The sequence below is a fragment of the Ahaetulla prasina genome, chromosome 5 (assembly GCF_028640845.1).
Source record: "Ahaetulla prasina isolate Xishuangbanna chromosome 5, ASM2864084v1, whole genome shotgun sequence".
Taxonomy (NCBI): Eukaryota; Metazoa; Chordata; class Lepidosauria; order Squamata; family Colubridae; genus Ahaetulla; species Ahaetulla prasina.
The window spans coordinates 135321967-135344279 of NC_080543.1; the positions used below are offsets into that span (position 1 = coordinate 135321967).

The window sequence follows — 22313 nt, forward strand, 5'->3', positions numbered from 1 at the left end:
TGACGGTTTTCTTGCAGAAGTTTCATTACCCAACTGGGCATCATCATCAGTGCTAAAAGCTTCTAGCACTGATGACTGATTGGTTGGGTAATGAAACTTGGTCCTTAGTGTCTCTGAACTTGGTTGTTTTCTCACAGACATTTTATTGCCCAATTGGGTAACATCACCAGTACTTTAAAAAAAAAAAAACCTTCCAGAATTGATGACCGATTAGTTGGGTAATGAAACATCTACATCGAAACAACCAAGCTCAGAGAGCACCAAGAATCTCACAAATATTATAGGATGTTCCTCCAAAGATCTGTATTAAAGCAAGTGCTTTTTAAAAAAAATACTCATTAATTAGCTACATCAAAGAATAGACAGAGGGGAAATCAGTAATTTGTGACACCAAATTGCCGCTTCTTCAACATTGAGTTAACATGTTCTCCATGAGTCCTGGTGAGCCAGGAACATGAAATGCACTGACCCAATTGAGAAGACCTTTAAAGGTCTTCATGGCTTGGGGCCAAGTTATCTGAGGCAGGGGTCTCCAACCTTGGTCCCTTTAAGACTTGTGGACTTCAACTCCCAGTTCCTCAGCCAGCTTTGCTGGCTGAGGGACTCTGGGAATTGAAGTCCACAAGTCTTAAAGGGACCAAGGTTGGAGACCCCTGATCTGAGGGACCATCTCTTGGCAGTCACAGCCACCCGACCCACTAGAGCAGGGATGTCAAACTCAAGACCCACAGGGCTGGGGCTGGCCCACAATGTGGTAACTGGACTTTCCTTGTTTTTCTTTGAAGACGTTTTGCTTCTCATCTGAGAAGCTTCTTCAGTTCTGACTGGACGGTGGGGAATGGAAGGATTTATATTCCTTGGAGTCATCTGGTCGTTAGTACTCTTTTGAGATCCATCCATTCTCCATCATTCAGTCAGAGCTGAAGAAGCTTCTTGGATGAAAAGCGAAACATCTTCAAGAAAAGCAAAGGAAGTCCAGTCGCCTCTTGAAAAAACATGCTGGGGACAACCGTGACTGAGAATCTGCGTAGATTCATTTATCTCCTAGTTGTGATAACAGGAATCGATTCTGCAAATGAATCCTTTTCAATCTTTGGAAGACCTGAAAGGCCAGGCTAGAAATAGATCTGGATTAAAATCTATCTCTGTTGCCCCTGAAAGTCAACATGGGACTTGGTGGGATACAATCAACTGGTCTGTTATGCCTCGTCCTTCCTCCTCTCCTCAGCCGAGCCCCTCCCATCTCCACCCAGGCCTGTTATCAGACTCCGAGTCTGATAATGAAGATGAACGGCCTGTCATGCCTCCAGCCCCCAGCCCTGGCCCCATGCCCGGAGAGGATGTCAGGAGTGAACAGAAAAGCCTGGTAAACTTCACTCCTACAGTGTGTGAGAAGGAAGCCAGCCACGTGCTGGAATTACTGACAGCAGATCCAGCTGAAGAGAATTCAAAGTAGGAGGATCCTCGCTTCTGGAGATCTGAGAGGCAATGCCAGCAGAAGGAAGGGAGGGGCAGGCCTGGATAAATGCTGAGTCATGGTGTGACACCCCACAGCCTATATAAAGGACTTGCTTTTGGCATTCCAACCTTGAGTCAAACAAAGTCTCATCTAGTTTGCTGCTATCGGATTCTATCACTGAACTCACAACTTGGACTCCTGCCTGCCCTTGATAAACCTCGAAGGAATTTGGCAAAGCTGCAGAGGCTTCGCTGCTACGTTTGATACGGACTTCCTTGACCCGGTCGTCGGAGGGGGAGGGGGACACGACATGGTCAATCAGTTCTTTCTTATGTAGCTACAGTAACTTCCCATGTATTGAATCTGCATTTGTGGAAAGCTGCCAGATAGAGTTCTTGAGCGTGTGATTACCATGTGTTACACGCTCAGAATTCTGCACCGTTCCTATCTCTGAGAAACCATTGTAGGGTTGGAGAAGATGCGTTAAGAGATTCATAAAAGGACCATCAAAATGATGAATAACTTGGAACAATTCCCCAGGGTTAGAACCAGTGGCACTTTCAAGCTGAGAAGAAGAAAAAAACAAACAACTCATCTAAAGGGACGACTTGATAGAGATGTATAAAATTATGCATCGTGTCGGGGAGGAGCAAAAAAATAGATGAAGGATTCTTTTTATTATTCTTTTGTCATAATAGCAACATCGCGGGTCATCCAACGTTGCTAAATGGTTGTTGATTCGGGAAAGACAAAAGGAGCTACTTTATCACACAGCCTATTGCTTGAATTACAGTATTTGCTTCCAGAAGGAGAAGTAATAGCTGACTTTAATAGCTTTAAAAGCAGATGAAACGAATTCATAAAGGAAATAGCCTGTCAATAGCTATTAGTGTCAGGAGGCCCATATATAACTTCAAAATTTTCAGCCCAGGAGAAATCAAATGTTTCAATTTAGCACCGGCTATATTTGTTTATTCAGCCGTTTTTAAATGGCTTTTATGCCAGATTATTTTCTGACGTCAGGGGCATGTCCGTTTTATTCTTTTTCTTGATTCTAATCTACGCTTTGGATTTTGTTGAGATTTCTTTCTTTAGTGCTTATTAATTGATTCATTCAATTTACAAAGTCACCCATAGTAAAGTAAAGGTAAAGGTTCCCCTCGCACATACTTGCCAGTCGTTCCCGACTCTAGGGGGCGGTGCTCATCTCCGTTTCAAAGCCGAAGAGCCAGCGCTGTCGGAAGACATCTCTGTGGTCATGTGGCCGGCATGGCTCAATGCCAAAGGCGCACGGAACACTGTTCCCTTCCCAACAAAGGTGGTCCCTATTTTTCTACTTGCATTTTTATGTGCTTTCAAACTGCTAGGTTGGCAGAAGCTGGGACAAGTTACAGGAGCTCACCCCATTATGCGGCACTAGGGATTCAAACTGCAGACCTTTTGATCGACAAGCTCAGCATCTTAGCCACTGAGCCACCGCATCCCTTACACCTTAAAGCTACCCATAGGCAACTTCAATCTGGCCACTTGCAAACACCTTGCCAATTGCCAATCATTATAACCAAGGACCACGTTAGCACCAAATTCTGAATTTCAGCATGCCAAAAAGCAGACAGACTGGAGGAGGCGCTGTTCAATCAAATCAATTGATTGGGTTTGTCTAGCTTGACAAAAAGAAGGACTAGGGGTGACATGATAGCAGTGTTCCAATATCTCAGGGGCTGCCACAAAGAAGAGGGAGTCAAGCTATTCTCCAAAGCACCTGAAGGCAGGACAAGAAACAACGGATGGAAACTAATCAAGGAGAGAAGCAACCTAGAACTAAGGAGGAATTTTTTGCCAATGAGAACAATTAATCAGTGGAACAACTTGCGTTCAGAACAGAAGTGGTATTCAGCTGGTTCAGACCGGTTTGCCCGAACTGGTAGTAGAAATCACAGGTGAGCCTGCCCACCTGCAACAGCTCTATGCCATCCTATTTAGGCATGTTTTTGAGGCCAGGCACATGCACACATGCACATTCACATTTGCAAAGTAAAATGAATACCATCTCTGGTCCAGAAGTTGTGGGTGCTCCATCAACGTAGGTTTTTAAAAAGAGATTGGACCAGGGGTGTGTTCTACTTACCTTGACCACCGGTTCGCATCGTGCCTGTGTGCGATCTTCTGAACATGCGCAGAAGGTTCTGAGCATGCGCAGATCACTTTTGATGACATTCGGGTCAGTGGGCGAAGCCTCCCAACAGTTTTACTACCGGTTCTATAGAACCGGTCTGAACCGGGAGCGACCCACCACTGGATTGGACAACCATCTGTCTGAAATGGTATAGGGCAGTGACGGCTAAACTTTTTGCCATTGTGTGCCAGGAAGGGCGGGCCGGGGGCGGGGTCGCGCATGCATGTGCCCACACCCATAATTCTATGTGGCCCACCCCCATACATGCATGCATGACCCACCCCCCTCTTGACAGGCGATGGCCCGATAGGACCGTTTTTCTCTCACACCTGGCTCCAGAGCCTCTCTCTGAGTCTGGGGAGGGTGAAAATGGCGTTCCCCACCATCATCCCTGGAGGCCATCCAGAGGCCAAAAAAGGCCCGTTTCCCAACTTCTGGCTGAGCAGGAAGTGACTGTTTTGCTGTCCCCAGCCTCCAGAGAATCCTAGAGAGGCTCTGGAGGTTGGGGACAGCATAAAGTCACTTCCTGTCCAACTAGAAGTTGGGAAACAGGCTGTTTCTGGTCTCCAGAGGGTCTAGTTGGGTGGGAAAGCCATTTTCGCCCTCCCCAGACTCATAGAGAGGCTCTGGAGCCAGGTGAGAGAGAGAAAAACAGGCCTTCCCCACCACTACCCAGGCCCTCCAGAGGCAGGAAACAGCCTATTTCCCTACTTCTGGTGGGCCCAGAAGGACCGAAAATTAGAAGCTGAGCTCGCGTGCCCACTGATATGGCTATGCGTGCCACCTGTGGCACGCGATGCCATAGGTTCGCCATCAAGGGTATAGGGTTTCCTGCTTGAGCGGGGGGTTAGACTGGAAGACCTTCAAGATCCTTTCCAACTCTGTTATTCTATTCTGATCTTTAATGTTCTTTTTTCTCAATTCCTTCAGGACAACCGGGAGAAGACCATGGCTTGAATCGATGGGTTTAGGGACAAGATCATAACCCAGATCCTTAAATATGGTTTTAGGAAACTATCCTTTGTTGATTTTTTTACCAGGCATTCTGAGCAAGGAGCCCAGGCCAACTTCCCGTCCTGGTTCCACTCCCTGCTCCGCAAATTTCCATTTCAGCAAATTTAAAAGCTGCTTACCAGGTGGGAAGTAGGGATGTTGGACGGTCTTGTTTCGATCCTGTTCGCATTCTTGCAACTTAGCCCGCAGAGCGGCGACTTCCCGGCGAACTGCAAGGATGTTATTCTTATCCAACAGTTCCAGGTCATTCACCATGACGCTCAAATTCCTAATCTGGGTAAAACGAAAACGGTGGATTTGGATTATTTTCAAGGTTTCAGATGTTTGGCAGCTTCTGAAAGAGGCTCCTTTCGTTGTTGTTGTTGGTTTTTTTTGTTTTTTGTTTTTGCAAATCGTTGTGTTTATTATTTATTGAACTGTTCTCTTATCTGCCATGATCAGGTGGTAGATATCACCAGCTAAGTCCCCTTGGCTGGTCTTGAAGAAGCTAAGCAGGGCCTCAGCTGCTTGCAATTACTGTAAGTTCAAGTCCCACCAGGCCCAAGGTTGACTCAGCCTTCCATCCTTTATAAGGTAGGTAAAATGAGGACCCAGATTGTTGGGGGCAATAAAAGTTGACTTTGTATATAATATACAAATGGATGAAGACTATTGCTTAACACACTGTAAGCCGCCCTGAGTCTTGGGAGAAGGGCGGGATATAAATTCAAATAATAATAAAAAAAGGATCAGTACAGGTAAGAACTTCGACTTAACAGCAATTCATTTACTGATCGTTCGAAGTTACAACAGTGCTGGAAAAAGTGACTTTTGACCGGCGATTCACAGTTACGACCATTGCAACATTCCCACGGTCATGTGATTTGATGCTTGACAACTGGCTCATCCTTATGACGGTTGCAGTCTCCCTGGGACACGTGATTTCCCCCTTTTGTGACCTTCTGCTGAGCAAAGCCAATTGGGGGAAGTCGGATTCGCTTAATGACGGTGTTACAAATTTAACAAGAGCAGCGATTCGCTGAACAAGTGTGGCGAGAAACGTCACCAAAAAAAAAAAAAACGGGGCAAAACTCACTTACTAAATTTCTCTCACTTGGCAGCATACATTTGGGGCTCAATTGTGGTCGTAAGTCCAAGACTCCCCATAATCAAAAAGGCTTTATGGCAGTGGTGAAATGTAAAATTTGTTACTACCGGTTCTGTGGGCGTGGCTTGGTGGTGGTGGTGTAAATGTGACTGGGTGGGCGTGGCCAACTTTTTTTTTTTACTTTTAAAAGCATTTTTTCTAAACCTCTTTGGCCAAAAAAAAAAAATGCTTCTAAAAGGCTCTGAAGATCCCAGCTGAGTTGCCTGATCTTCAAGAAAAAACAAGAAAGTCCAGTTGACTCTTGACAAAAGCATCGTTGGGACAACCAGGACGTGGATGACTGAGAATCTTTACAGTCTGTCCCTGAATAATGTTGCAGGATCTAATGAGGGTCAGTCACTGGGAACCAAAGGTTTACTCTTCTGAGCTTTCAGATTTGCACCGGATCCCATCCTCAGAGAACTTCTCGGTACCAAAATGTGGCACCGTTTTTAATTCGTTCCCGTTGTCTTGTTTATTTTTACTCTTCTCTTTAGCGTCCACTATTGCCCAGGTAGGACTTCCAATCTTTGTGAATGAAATGAAAGAATTACAGCCTAACTTCCGATCCCTCACATCCAGGACATAAACTGTTTCAACTCCTACCCTCAAAATGACGCTATAGAGCACTGCACACCAGAACAACTAGACACAAGAACAGTTTTTTCCCGAAGGCCATCACTCTGCTAAACAAATAATTCCCTCAACACTGTCAAACTATTTACTAAATCTGCACTACTATTAATCTTCTCATCGTTCCCATCACCCATCTCCTTCCACTTATGACTGTATGACTGTAACTTTGTTGCTGGTAATCCTTATGATTTATATTGATATTGAGTGTTCCTGATTGCTTATTTGTACCCTCTGATCATCATTAAGTGTTGTATCATTAAGTGTTAAATTTGTACCCTATGACCAGCATTAGTGTTGTAAATGTTGTACCTTGATGAAGGTATTTTTTCTTTTTATGTACATTGAGAGCATTTGCACCAAGACAAATTCCTTGTGTGTCCAATCACACTTGGCCAATAAAAATTCTATTCTATTCTATTCTATTCTATTCTATTCTATTCTATTCTATTCTATTCTATTCTATTCGGTTTTTGTTTCAGAAGCGACAGGCAATCCCATCAGAGACACGGGAGGCCCAAACGAATTAAAAGAGAAGCCCAAGGAAAGATTTTTACCTCGACATACAACTGCTCCACCAACACGTTGCTTCCAGTAAGCGATGCCTTCAGCTGAACAATTAGCCTCTCCATCTCCGCGATTTCCAGTCTGATCAATTCGAAATCCAACGCCGTGTAAGAGACGCTGGTCTTCTCCATATGTTCGATCTTGATGGTTAAATTTAGAACCTTGGCTTCATAGAGCGCAATTAATTTGGTGTACTCCCTCACCTGTGAATAGGTAAAAAAGAAAGGCATCCCCATTTGAGTCGACGCCTCGAAGATACTTTTTTAGAAGTTAAAAGTTTTTGCAAAGTCATCTCTTCGGCATCTCACCGAGATCAAAATACGATGGCAGCCACTGAGCCCAGAAGCTTATCTAACGCTGTCTTTATTTATAGACTAAAACTCAGAGCTACGATTACAGATGAAAGACCCCCGATAAAGTGAATAATCTGTAGAATACGGTGGGTGGGGAAGCGTTATCATTTATCAGAAACATTCTTCCCGCTTTTTGTAACCAAAGACTACAAAAAATGCAGCAAAATGTCACAGATTTTTTTTTTTATTATCCTGTGTTTTATTTCTTCTTCTTCTTTTAAGTTAATCGGATGAAATCCTCTCGGAATTATTTCCAACTCAATGCAAAAAAAAAAAAAAAGGACTGGAGCTTTTGGGAAGAACTAACTCTGCGTAATGATGTCACGATGGATTACACACAGGCAATTGGCCACGAAATCTACAGCTCTGCATCTCCACCACTTTCGGGTCAACAGCTTGACATGCAGCCTGAAGGAGGGTGAGCATCAGGTACACCATTGTGCAATGGATCAAAGGAGCCACCCAAAGCACAGCTGGTTCAAGAGCTTCTCCTGGCTGAGAGGAGGAACTGAATAATAGATACCTGTAGTCCAGGCTCAGAAACTGGCTGGCATGACAGCCAAATCTATTTTCAGTTCCACAGAGGGCCAGCTTCTTCTACGCCATGGATGTCAAACTCAATTTCATTGAGGGCCACATCAGGTTTGTGTCTGACTTCGGGAAGCCGGGGTGGGGGGGGAGAAGGTATGGCCAGGTGGGTGTGGCCAGCTTGATGTCATTCATGTCTGAGGCATCTGTGGTGGCCCGGCACACACACCCTCCCAGGCCCCATTTTCAGCTGAGACGGCCTCCTGCAGCTGTCCGCCAGCAAGAATGGGTGCCCCTCCCCGAGGTCTGTTTTTGCTGGCAGAGGGGTTCAGGAGGCCATTGCAACCAAAAATGGAGCCCGGCGGGGCGGACGCAGGCCACCGAAGTTTCGTTTTTGCTGGCAGAGGCGCTGCAGGCTGGTCCTTTGCTGTTTCCAGTGCTTTGGGTCTGTCCTGGAAACAGCGATGCTTCTGCCAATGAAAACAGAGCTCAAGAAGGATGAATACAAGCCCTCCCAAGGTCCATTTTTGCTGGCAAGGGATTGCAGGAGGCTGTTGTGCCTCGTCCTCCCTCCTCTCCTCAGCCGGGCCCCTCCCGTCTACACCTGGGCCTGTTATCAGACTCCGAGTCTGATAATGAAGATGAACGGCCTGTCATGCCTCCAGCCCCCGGCCCTGGCCCTATGCCCCGACAGGATGTCAGGAATGAACAAACAAACCTGATAAACGTCACTCGTACAGCGTGTGAGCAGGATGTGCTAGAATTACCGACAGCAGATCCAGCTGAAGACAAGTCAGGGTGGGAGATCCGAGAGGCGATGCCAGCAGAAGGAAGAGAGGGGCAGGCCTGGATAAATGCTGAGTCATGGAGCCACACCCCACAGCCTATATAAAGGACCTGCTTTTGGTATTCCAACCTTGAGTCAAGCAAAGTCTCATCTAGTTTGCTGATATTGGACTCTATCGCTGAAGTTACAACTTGGACTCCTGCCTGCCCTGATAAACCTCGAAGGACTTTGACAAGCTGCAGAGGCTTCATTGCCACGTTTGATATGGACTTCCTAGACCCGGTCGTCGGAGGGGGAGTGGGACACGACAGAGGCTGTCTCAGCCTGAAACGGAGCTCGGGAGCCCATTTTCGCTGGCAGAGTGCTCAGTCCCCCACGGGTGCCCCTGACATGAATGATGTCGAGATGGCCATGCCCCCTGGCCATGCCGCCCCTCCCCCCAGCCCCCCTGAGGTCAAACACAATCCTGATGTGTCCCTCAATGAAATCGAGTTTGACCCCCCCCCCGCCCTATACCATTTCAGTTCAATTGATAAATTGCTAGCCAGTTTTTGAAAGCTTCCAGAAATTTAGAAATAAATTTAGGGATTGCTGGTTGCAAAATTCTGGCAACAAAACTAAACCTGACTAGGTAGAGCTGTCCATGTTTTCTATATGACCTGAAACTAGCAATAGAAAGTAAAATTAAGTGTCCTTAATCCTTACCTCATCCCTAAAAGTAAATTCAGGTCATCCGGTGCTATAGTCTTTCATAATTATTTTGTATTTTTAAATAACACGTGTTTCAGATTTTATCGAATGAATCAAATTTTGATTCTACTCTTATCATAAATTTGTGGTAATTCCTTCTTCCGCTTTCTTACTGAACTTTCTGAATTCACAAACGTAGTTAATTGTATGGTTTATTTATTTTTTTAAAAAGGCTTTGTTGTTGAACAAAGCAGAAACAACCTAAGCTGAAATTTGCAGGGATATAAAATAATCCTGGTTTGTTAAGCCAACTTCAGCTCTACTTCCAGTGGTGGGATTCAGCCAGTTCGCACCACTTCGGGAGAACTGGTTAACTTTCTGAGCAGTTTGGCAAACTTGTTCAAAGAAATTATAAGGGCAGAGAACCAGTTGTTAATTACTCGAATCTCACCACCACTGTCTACTTCCTCCTTTCAATTGCTGTAGTCTTGCATCTCTAAGCATTGGCCAGGAACTTTGGCAGTGTTCCACAACAAACCAGAAATAAGCCAGAAAAGGAGAAACAACCATATATCTTCATTTATAATTCACCAGTAGGAGTTCACCAGTACTCAGAATGTTTCACTGTGATAAATGTGTCTATGGAGATTCTCCATCATTCAGGTCATATTTTCCCAAAGGTGCTTTTCCAAGAGGCAACTGGACTTTCTGGTTTTTCTTTGAAGACATTTTGCTTCTCATCCGAGAGGCTTCTTCAGTTCTGAAGAAGCTTCAGAACACCTAAAGCCAGAGGGGGGGTGGCACATGAATTAACAACCGGTTCGCCCCAGCACTGAAAATGTATGCGCCCCTTCTGTGCATGTGTGCAGCCTTCTGCACATTCGCTTTGCTCACGTGCATGCTTGCACACATGCATGTGGCTTTAAAAACGCAGCTAAATAGGACAGCATAGCGCCGGGGTCACAAATACCAGTTTGCCCGAACCGCCTGAATCCCACCCCTGTCTGAAGCACTGAAGAAGCTTCTCGGATGAGAAGCGAAACGTCTTCAAAGAAAAACCAGAAAGTCCAGTTGCCTCTTGAAAAAAGCACCTTCAGGACTATGAGAAATGTGCATTTTGACACCATAATGCAAGATTTTCCTCCTCCTCCTCCCCCTCCCCCTCCCCATCCTCCTCCTCCTCCTCCTCCTCCTCCTCCTCCTCCTCCTCCTCCTTCTTCTTCTTCCTTTTTTTGGTACTTTCATTGCTTGGTCACAGCTCACATTTTAACTCCCTGACCTCCTGTGGACACCAACGAACTCACCCCAAGCCACAGTTGCAACCAAAGAAGCCAATGGAAACCAAAGTGACATTTAGTATCCTAAGATTAAACCCCTGTTCATTCACTGACCCGTCACCCGAAGCCAAAAACAAACGAACCACTTTGTGTGAATTAATGAAGATGTAGATCACTTCCCAGTGTCAAATTCCCTCCGGTGACTCCAACAAATCTTGGCTCAGTAGGTTCTTGATGCAGGTAGTACTTGACTTAAAACAGTTCATTTACCCTGTTTCCCCTAAAATAAGACATCCTCTGATAATAAGCCCAACTGGGCTTTTGAATGCATGCACTAAAACAGGGTTCACCAACCTTTCGGACTTCAGGGACCACTAAATGCATAATTTTAAATCCTGTGGACCACTAATATGATCTGCCTACTCTGAGAAGTGTCTTTTTCTGTTCTTTTTCTTTTTTATTTGCATTTATATCCCGCCCTTCTCCGAAGACTCAGGGCGGCTTACACTATGTCAAGCAATAGTCTTCATCCATTTGTATATTATATACAAAGTCAATGCTGCTGTTAATAACAGACTGCATTAGCCTGTTGAGCCACCAGAGGATGGATGGATGGATGGATGGATGACTGAATGAATGAAACACTGTCTGAAGATGGGCCTCTGGTGGCTCAGGCTGCTAAGACAGTCTGTTATTAACACAGCTGCTTGCAATTACTGCAGGTTCAAACCCCACCAGGCCCAAGGTTGACTCAGCCTTCCATCCTTTATAAGGTAGGTAAAATGAGGACCCAGATTGTTGGGGAGGGCAATACAAGTTGACTTTGTATATAATATACAAATGGATGAAGACTATTGCTTGACATAGTGTAAGCTGCCCTGAGTCTTCGGAGAAGGGCGGGATATAAATGCAAATAAAATAAATAAATAAATAAATAAATAAATAAATAAATAAATAAATAAATAAATAAATAAATAAATAAATAAATAAAAATGACCGGCTGGGTGATCATAGCTAGGTGATCATGTGACTGGGTGGGCGTGGCCAATTCGATGTCACTCACATCAAGAGGTGCCTCCCCGGACTCTACTCGCTCCTCCCCTCCCAGCCACTCCTCACCTGCCTGCCCGCCCGGGCTCCTTAGGGCCCCAACAGGAAGCAATTGTTGGAGCTAAGCAGTGACCATGAAAAAGAGTTGGCAAAACAGCTGGCTTAGTCCAAATGGGATCTGCCTGAGAAGGAGGCTCACCAAAACCACCTCACTGAGGACTACAAGCATTGGCTTTCCAAGCAGAGGGAAGGCCTGCGGGAGTGCAAGGCCAGGTACCGGCGCCTGGAGGCTCAGCGGGCTGAGATGGTCAGCCAGTTCCAGGCCATGATGCAGTCCCACTGGAACGAGGCCCTCCGGCTCTTCGCCAGCAGCGGGGCTTCCCTTCAGCCTTCGTCCAAAGCCCCGCACCAGGAGGCTGAAGCAGACCCCAAGTCGGAATTTCTGTCTCCCTCCAACCCCCACAAAAAGACCCCAGAGGGGGAGACTCTCTGCAGCAACACAAACGTTCATTGCACGTATCTGGCCCAGGGGCCGTGGTTTGAGGACCCCTGATTTAGTGCAATATAAAAAATGGAAATATTTTTTCGGTGGACCACCAAAATTTTCTCATGGACCACCAGTGATCCAAGGACCACCAGTTGGTGACCGCTGCACTAAAATAACCCACCCTGAAAATAAGCCCTCTGTTGTGTCCCACTCCTCCGCTGACGGCCGGGTCGGGGAAGTCCGTATCAGGCGTGCCTCTGCAGCTCTGCCAAAGTCCTATCAGAGTTCTCAAGGCAGGCAGGAGACCAGGAAGTGACTTCAGCAATCCAAGGTAGACTTTGCCTGACTCAGAGAATGCCAGAAAGCAGATCCTTTATATAGGCCATGGGGTGTGGCTCCATGACTCAGCACTTATCCAGGCCTGCCCCTCCCTTCCTTCTGCTGCCGCCGCCTATCAATTCTCCTGAAGCGAGGATCGCTCCAAGCTCCAGCTGTTGGTAATTGACCTTCCTCAGGCTCACAGGCTGTGGGGAGGGGGAGGGGTCTAGTTGCTCCGTTTGCCTGGGCATGGAGCCAGGGCTGGGGGCTGGAGGCACGTCAGGCCCTTCGTCTTGTTCGGCCTGTCTGGGCAGGGTGCCAGGGCTGGGGCCTGGAGGCATGCCAGGACATTCCTCAGCGTCCGGAAGGAGATAAGAGGGGCCCGGCTGCGGGGAAAGCGAGCGAGACACAATACCCTCCCCAAAAATATTTAAATGCATATGCAGCCAGTCCCTCCCATTTCCTCTGGTTTCCTCCATGCGCCCCAAAATAATAAGACCTCCCTGAAAATAAGGCCAAGTGTTTATTTCGGGGTTCAAAAAAATATAAGACAGGGTCTTATTTTCAGGGAAACACAGTAGTGACTGTTCAAAGTTACGACAGCACAGAAAAAAATGACCATTTTTCATACTTGCAACCTTACCAGCATCCCCACGATCATGTGATCAGAACTCCAATGGACTCATATTTACGACCGTCGCTGTGTCTCAAAGTCACGGTGATCCCCTTTGGAGATGGGGCAAGCCAGATCCACTTAACAACCGGGTTACTAACTTATCAACCGCCGTGATTCCCTTTACAACGGAGGCAGGACAGGTCGTAAAACGAGGCCCTTGACAAATGGCTCACTTAACCACAGAAATGTTGGGCTCAGTTGTGGTCGTAAGTTGAGGACCACCGGTATATTGAAGGGGAAGAAACCCACATCAAAAAAATGCTAGGAAAACCTTGAGACAATCAACTAGCCCGAAAGGGAACAAAAAGATCTGAGTGCTTCTTCATCAGCAATCATCTCCAAGATGAACATCGGAGCAACAATCAAGAAGCAAACAATTCCTCAATCAAGAAACTGCCAAAGAAGTCGACAGCAAACAGCGCAATCGAAGAACCTCTAAGATCAGCCTCATCAACAGGGCAGGACACAAGAATATAAACTGACAATGAGCCCCACTCCTTACCAGCACTGATGATGTTACATAGTTGGGTAATGAAACGCCTGCAAGAAAACAAACAAACTCAGAGTACCAAGGACTCCATAGTCCTCCTCCTCCTCCTCCTCCTCCTCCTCCTCCTCCACAAACCCAACTCCCTTCTAGCACTGATGCTGTTACCTAGTTGGGTAATGAAACATCTGCAAGAAAACAAGCAAGGTCAGAGAGCACCAAGGACCCCATAGTTCTCCTGTTCCTCCTCCTCCTCCTCCTCCTCTTCCTCCTCCTCCTCCTCCTCCTCCTCATCATCATCTTCCTCCTCCTCCCTGTAAACCCCACTCTGTTCTAGCAGTGATGATGTTCCCTAGTTGGGTAATGAAGCATCTGGAAGAAACCAACCAAGCTCCTAGAGCACCAAGGACTCCACAGCCTTCCTCCTCTTCCTTCCTCTAAACCCAATTCCCTTCTAGCACTGATAATGTTACCTAGTTGGGTCATGAAACATCTGCAAGAAAACAAGCAAGTTCAGAGAGCACCCAGGACCCCTACAACCTTCTACCAATAAAAACAGAAAAATCTGAACAAATGGAAAATCCAAACCCTATCGCCATCACACTTCCTAGGTCACTTTTTCCCTGCACACGGAGATACAAGCCCACACCTGCTTTTGTGCCATGAGTAAACCTCATATAGGAGAAGAGCAGGCAGAGTTTGGAGGAGGCAGAGTCAAGCGAGTAATCAGCTTGGAGTCGTTACGTTCCCACAAATGGTCCAAGTCAAACTCCTCTTGAATTCCCTTAACTCGTATCTTGTGCCAATTTAAAGCTGACCCTTAGTTGACTAGATTCATGCATATAGAATCAATCTTCATAGGAAGATTCTTCACACAGTCCTCTGTGGCTCAGACTGCTAATGCAGTCTGTTATTAACAGCAGCTGCCTGCAATTACTGCAGGTTCTAGTCCCACCAGGCCCAAGGTTGACTCAGCCTTCCATCCTTTATAAGGTAGGTAAAATGAGGACCCAGATTGTTGGGGGCAATAAGTTGACTTTGTATATAAATATACAAATAGAATGAAGACTATTGCTAACATAGTGTAAGCCGCCCTGAGTCTTCGGAGAAGGGCGGGATATAAATGCAAATAAAAAAAAAAAAGTCAGCATGGGATCCTGATTCTTCATGCTTAAAATCTCATCTGGGTATCTACTTTAAAAGCTAAAGTCTGTTTCTTTCTACTTTGCAGTTTATTTATTTATTTTATTTATGTATTTATTTGTCGAGTACGTATTAGATAATATATATAAGTATAAGCATGAATTGAATACATAAAATGAATTCAGTTAAAGGGAACATTAGGACAGGGACGGTAGGCATGCTGGTGCTCTTATGCACGCCCCTTACAGACCTCTTAGGAAATGGGGTGAGGTCAACGGTAGACAGTCTAAGGTTAAAATTTTGGGTGTTTGGGGATGAGACCACAGAGTCAGGTAGTGCATTCCAGGCATTGACCACTCTGTTACTGAAGTCATATTTTCTGCATTCGAGTTTGGAGCAGTTCACTTTAAGTTTGTATCTATTGTGTGCTCATGTATTGATGTGGTTGAAGCTGAAGTAGTCATTGACAGGTAGGACATTGTAGCAGATGATTTTATGTATTATGCTTAGGTCAGACCAAAGGCGGAGTAGTTCTACATTTTCTAAGCCCAAAATTTCAAGTTAGGTTTACTTCCCTTCTAAGCGATTCCGAGCACAGAATCAAACCCTAGAAATTGAAGCATTTTAATGGATGGCCGTGTCAAGATAACAAATAGCATTAAGCAAAATCTCAGCGAAAGGGACTCCAGTGAGGGATTACAAAAGCAATATAGGACAAGTTGTAAGAACACAGCACGTGGTGGCTGTGCTGTGACGGTTGAAAAGACACGCACCCCTTTGGATAAAAGCCGTGTCCTCACGTTCTTTTGTCTCCGAGCGATTTTCAGGAAGAGCGATGCATTTATGAAAGACATCAATCACTCGATTCTGGCAAAGAGCGGCTCGAACGGTGTGTTCATTCAGAAGAAATATGCATTAAACACCACTCCCGAATGGTCTTAACCCTGAGATACAATGAGCAACCCTGAAAAATTCTCTTGGCTGTTGTTTTTCCCCCCCACTCTCCATATTAAAAAAAAAATGTCAAAACTAAATCATTCTCTTTGACGCTACCGTAGCAAAGCAACCGAATGCATTTCCCTGATCAGTTCACATTGGATAACGCATCGTTCTGGTGTTGTTTGCCACACCACTGGCCCAAACAGCCCCAACAGATTTGCAAAGCAACAAAGCTATATATATATATTTTTTCATTCAGTTCTACAGAGGAATGATTGAGTCTGTCAGCTGCACTTCTATCACTGTCTGGTTTGGCTCTGCAACCCAACAAGACACACACAGACTTCAGAGGATCATTAGAACTGCAGAAAAAACAATTACTACCAGCCTCCCTTCCATTGAGGACCTGTATACTTGCACGAGCCAAAAAGAGGGCTGTGAAAATATTTATAGACTCCTCGCATCCTGGACATAAATTGTTTCAACTCCTACCCTCAAAACGATGCTACAGAGCACTGCACATCAGAACAACTAGACACAAGAACAGTTTCTTCCCAAATGCCATCACTCTGTTTAACAACTAATTCCCACAACATTGTCCAGCAATTTACTGAGACTGTATTACTATTCTTCTTCTTCTCATCCTTCCTATTACCTATCTCCTCCCACTTATGACTATAACCTTGTTGCTTGTATCACTACGATTTATATTGTTTTATTTGTTCCCTGGTATGATTTGATTGCTAGTTTAGTAACCTATGACTATCGCTAAGTGTTGTGTCTTATGATTCTTAATGACATTTTTATGTACACTGAGAGCTTATGCACGGAAGATAAATTCCTTGTGTGTCCAATCACATTTGGCCATAAAGAATTCTCTTCTCTTCTCTTCTCTTCTCTTCTCTTCTCTTCTCTTCTCATTCTATTCTATTCTATTCTATTCTATTCTGTTCTATTCTATTCTCTTATGTTATTCTCTTCTCTTCTCTTCTCTTCTCTTCTCTTCTCTTCTCTTCTCTTCTCTTCTCTTCTCTTCTCTTTTCTTCTCTTCTCTTCTCATTCTATTCTATTCTATTATCACTTAAGCAATGGCCCAGTCCATTTAAGCAAAAGCTGGCTGAAAAAAAAAGGGTGGGGGATAAGCTTGTTTTCACTGATGCAACTTCTGAAAATTCCCATCCACTGAGAAAACGCATTCCCTAACTACATCTATGCAGAATAATAGCATTATACAATTGTATCATTTATCGTGTTATACAGGTAGCGCTCGAAATCCAAAATTTCCATTGCGAAGTAAGACAGTTATTACCGTATTTTTCAGACTATAAGACGCACCTTAGTTTTGGGGGAGGAAAATAAGAAAAAAGTTGATTGGCAGGTGGATCGGTCTCCCGGAATACCCCCAATCAGCTATTCCCAAAGGTGAATTTTAGCAACAGGTTCCTTGATTGTGAGCTCTGTGCCTTCTTCTTCTTCTTCTTCTTCTTCTTCTTCTTCTTCTTCTTCTTCTTCTTCTTCTTCTTCTTCTTCTTCTTCTTCTTCTTTTGATTTTTTTTTCTGCCTCTGAAACTTCTGAAACTCCGTTTTAGAAAAAAACTGTTTTTTCTGCCTCTGAAAGCCTCCAAAACAGCTTCAGAAAAAAAGCCTCTGAAGCTTTGTTTGGGGGATTCTTTTCTGAAGCTCTGTTTGGGGGCTTCTTTTCTGAAGCTCTGTTTGGGGGCTTTTTTTCTGAAGCTCTGTTTGGGGGCTTTTTTTCTGGAGCCCTGTTTTGGGGGTTCTTTTCTGAAGCTCTGTTTGATTCTTTTCTGAAGCTCTGTTTGGGGGCTTTTTTTCTGAAGCTCTGTTTGGGGGATTCTTTTCTGAAGCTCTGTTTGGGGGCTTTTTTTCTGAAGCTCTGTTTGGGGGATTCTTTTCTGAAGCTCTTTTGGGGGCTTTTTTTCTGAAGCTCTGTTTGGGGGCTTTTTTTCTGAAGCTCTGTTTGGGGGATTCTTTTCTGAAGCTCTGTTTGGGGGATTCTTTTCTGAAACTCTTTTGGGGGCTTTTTTTCTGAAGCTCTGTTTGGGGGATTCTTTTCTGGAGGCTTTTTTTCTGAAGCTCTGTTTGGAGGCTTTTTTTCTAAAGCTCTGTTTGGGGGATTCTTTTCTGAAGCTCTGTTTGGAGGCTTTTTTCTGAAGCTCTGTTTGGGGGGTTGTTTTCTGAAGCTCTGTTTGGAGGCTTTTTTTCTGAAGCTCTATTTGGGGGATTCTTTTCTGAAGCTCTGTTTGGAGGCTTTTTTTCTGAAGCTCTGTTTGGGGGATTCTTTTCTGAAGCTTCGTTTCTGATGCTTTTTTCAGCCTGTGAAACCTCCGTTTGAGAAGCTGGGAGGGGCTACATTCAGAGTATAAAATGCACCCAGATTTTCACCTTCTTTTGGGGGGGGAAAGGTGCGCCTTATACTCCGAAAAATACGGTAAGTGGGTTTTGCCCCATTTTATGATCTTTCCTGCCACTGTTGTTAAGTGAATCACTACCGTTATTAAGCTGGTAACATAGTTGTTACGTGAATTTGGATTCCCCCATTGACTTGGCTTGTCGGAAGGTGGCAAAAGGGGATCACGTGACCCCGAGACACCGTCATAAGTACATGCCAGTTGCCAAGCGTCTGGATTTTGATCACATGACCCTGGGGATGCTGCAACTGTCGTAAGTGTGAAAAACGGTCGCGAGTCACTTTTTTCAGTGCCACTGAAACTTCAGTCACTAAACGAATGGTCATATATCGAGAACTACCTGTATGCGATTTATATAAGCTTGGATGATACCACCTTATTTTTTGTGGCCTGTTTGATGGCTTTGTTCAAATAATTAGAAGATTGTTGATATCGAATTTGGTTGGGAAATACCGTTTTTTTCTGCCTCTGCATATGACCACCTGATAGTAGTATTCCAGTAAGTACTGGAGGCCGCCACAAAGAAGAGCGGGGTCAATTTATTCTCCAAAGCACCAGAAGGCAAAATAAGAAACAATGGATGGAAACTAACCAAAGAAAGAAGCAACTTGGAATTAAGGAGAAACTTCCTAACAGTGAAGACAATTAACCGGTGGAACTGCTTGCTACCAGAAATTGTGGGTGCTTCATCACTGGAGGTTTTGTAAGAAAAGACTGGACAGCCACTTGTCTGAAATGGTCTAAGGTCTCCTATTTGAGCAGGGGGCTGGACTAGAAGACCTCCAAGGTCCCTTCCATCCCTATTTTGACCTCTGGCGATAGCAGAAGGAAAGGATAGGGTGTCCTCTTGAGCAGGGGGCTGGACTAGAAGACCTCCAAGGTCCCTTCCATCTCTATTTTGACCTCTGGGATAGCAGAAGGAGAGGATAGGGTGTCCCCTTGAGCAGAGGGCTGGACTAGAAGACCTCCAAGGTCCCTTCCATCTATTTTGACCTCTGGCGATAGCAGAAGGAGAGGATAGGGTGTCCTCTTGAGCAGAGGGCTGGACTAGAAGACCTCCAAGGTCCCTTCCATCCCTATTTTGACCTCTGGCGATAGCAGAAGGAGAGGATAGGATGTCCTCTTGAGCAGAGGGCTGGACTAGAAGACCTTCAAGGTCCCTTCCATCCTTATTCTGATTCTGACCTCTGGGGATAGCAGAAGGAGAGGACATATGGTCTTTGGTCACCCCATTCCTATTCCTGAAATAAAGTTACAGTTTTAGTAAAATGACTCTGAATCTGATTCCAGGCCCATACTCACTCCGCTCTTGATTTATAAAGGAAGATCTATCCGAGATATATTGCAAAATAGAATGTTCTCTTTATTCTTGAAGGCACTCTTGGGAAAACGAATGGCCAGGGCAGCCATTGACTAAACAGGAAGTACCATGGGCTATGGTTTTGATTTGAAGATCCTAGATAAGCTCATAAATCACCTTGCGAAGCTGGTTCCCACGTCGGCGCCATTCACTTCCTTCCTAAGTAATACAATTCACCTCCGAATTCAATGCGCTCGTGTCTGAATGCCGTTCTATGCCATCAAGGCCATTTCCTGCCGCATAATGCAAGCAAGGATGCATGACTAACAACTGTGTGTGAGGGAGTCTATGGCAGAGGCATAGTTACCCCCAAAAATCAGGATGTCACCCTCTGTCACACACGCATCCCGTCCAGAGGTGGGTTTCACACAGAGGTGGGTTTCATTTCTGACCAGTTCTGGAGAACTGGTAGTGGAATTTTTGAATAGTTCAGAGAACCAGTAGTAAAAATTCTGATTGACCCCGCCTCCATCTATTCTGTGCCTCCCGAGTCCCAGCTGATCAGGAGGAAATGGGGATTTTGCAGTCACCCGGGAGTGGGGTGGGAATGGAGATTTTACAGTATCCTTCCCCTGCCACGCCCACCAAGCCATGTCATGCTCACTGTTGTGACTTGTCCTCCCTCCTCTCTTCAGCTGGGCCCCTCCCGTCTCCAACCGGGCCTTTTATCAGACTCCAAGTCTGATAATGAAGATGAATGGCCTGTCATGCCTCCAGCCCCCGGCCCTGGCCCCATGCCCGGAGAGGATTCCAGGAGTGAAAGGACAAGCCCGATAAACCTCACTCATACAGCGTGTGTTCCTTTGGCTCAGACTTCAGAGCAGGAAGCCAGCCAGGTGCTGGAATCACTCGGCCCTACTCCCTCTGAGCCCTCCCTTTCCCAGAAGCTGACAGCAGATCCAGCTGAAGACAATTGAGAGTGGGAGGACCCTCACTTCCAGAGATCTGAGAGGCAACGCCAGCAGAAGGAAGGGTGGGGCAGGCCTGGATAAATGCTGAGTCATGGAGCCACACCCTACAGCCTATATAAAGGACCTGCTTTTGGCATTCCAAACTTGAGTCAAGCAATGTCTTAGCTTGTTTGCTGATATCAGACTCTATCGCTGAAGTCACAACTTGGACTCCTGCCTGCCCTGATAAACCTCGAAGGCACTTGGCAAGCTGCAGAGGCTTCGTTGCCAAGTTTGTGACAGACTTCCTTGACTTGTTCGTCGGAGTGGGAGTGGGACATGAGACCCACCAAGCCACACCCACAGAACTGGTAGTAAAAAAAATTGAATCCACCACTGGTTTGACATATGTCTACCACCAGTTCTTCGCATGCGGGTCTTCCGTGCACGTGCTTTGCTCAAACGCGCATCTTTCGCGCATGCTCCTGGCCTTGAAAATATGGCTAAATAGGATGGCATAGCGCCAGGGCAGGTGGGTGCCCCCTCCCTCGATCACTGCTACCAGTTTGCCCGAACTGGTCCAAACTGGCTGAATGCCACCACTGATCTCGTTGCTTCCGGCGTATGGATCAAAACCAGTCTCATTTACATATTTTGATGAAAAATATGCAGCCTTTCAATTAGGGATCCAGGAGTCTTCAACTCCTGCAGCCTCTTCCTTCTTGTATGTGTGCGTGTGTGTGTGTATGTGTGTGTTTGTGGTTTTTTTTTTCCGAAATGGGTAAACGTCTTTCTGATTATACCAGGCGAGAAAATTATGAATATTTATGGCCGGGAATTTATAATTGAGTGCTCTGTCTTTTCCTTCTGATTAATTCAAGGACACTTCATTCATTGCCACCGATGCCAGGTTGCTGGAGCCGGCGAACCACTTCTCCCGGACACCTAATTGAAACCCTGCATATTTTTCATCAAGCAGACAATTTCAAATATTCTGGGAAGCGGGCAAGGGGCCCTCCCCTTCTTCCTCTCCCCAGGTTTTCTGGAGATTGAAGAGCCGGGGGGATTATTTATGGTGGGTTTTCTTCCTTGAATTTTTTTTTTTTTTTTTGCAAAGAAAACAACGGCCATCTCCACGGAGCCAACAACAGCACAACATCGAACTAAGGAGCTTAGTTTTAATTAAAAAGGCATTAGGAAACCCGTCTCACCATTACCCAGCTTCAGGGAGAATGGTGGAAAGTCTGTTTTCCCACCCTGCCTTAAAATATTTTTTTTTAGCAAAGGCAAAGGAATATTCTCCTAGGGCAGGGGTCTCCAAGCTTGTCAACTTTAAGACTTGTGGACTTCAACTCCCAGAATTCCTCAGCCAGCTTTGCTTTGCTGGCTGAGGAACTCTGGGACCTTTGCTGGCTGAGGAACTCTGGGACCTTTGCTGGCTGAGGGATTCTGGGAGTTGAAGTCCACAAGTCTTAAAGTTGACAAGGTTGGAGACCCCGTCCTAGGGGGAGCCTGAAACCCCCTGGGTGGTGGTTTTGGGGGCCCTACCCAGTATGGGTTTTATCTGTAATGGTGGGTTGGAGGGAATCAAAGACCCCTCCTGTGGACCAACACGCCTGGTGAGTGGCAGCTGGCTCATCCCTATCAACTGAAGGCGGAGACCCCATTGGCCAGAACGGCTTCAGAAGAAGACCACACGGTGTGGTGGAAGCCACTTGAACAGCAGGTGCACAGCGGTAGAGAAAGCAAAGGGAAGACTACTGCGCAATGTATTTCCCAGGAAAATCATGTGAATGGCACCAAAACCTAACAATGGCCCCGAGTACGGGCGACCCTTAAATGGGTGCTAAGAATCTCCCCCCCGTCTGCTAGAAGCATGGTAAACCCAAAACTACGGGATATGTCACAGGGAAAGATTGAAGGC

At 45.6% G+C, this 22313-nt stretch overlaps 1 protein-coding gene across 1 annotated transcript in view; it reads right to left on the bottom strand.

Annotated features, from left to right (window-relative positions):
- OLFM4 (olfactomedin 4) overlaps positions 1-22313 on the bottom strand; it is a 58297-nt gene that overhangs the window by 20842 nt on the left and 15142 nt on the right. The window contains exons 4-5 of the mRNA XM_058186453.1: positions 6966-7178; positions 4769-4922 (exon numbers count right to left, since the gene is read on the bottom strand). Coding sequence (XP_058042436.1) covers positions 4769-4922; positions 6966-7178 — 367 coding nt within the window. The remainder of the gene's footprint in view (positions 1-4768; positions 4923-6965; positions 7179-22313) is intronic.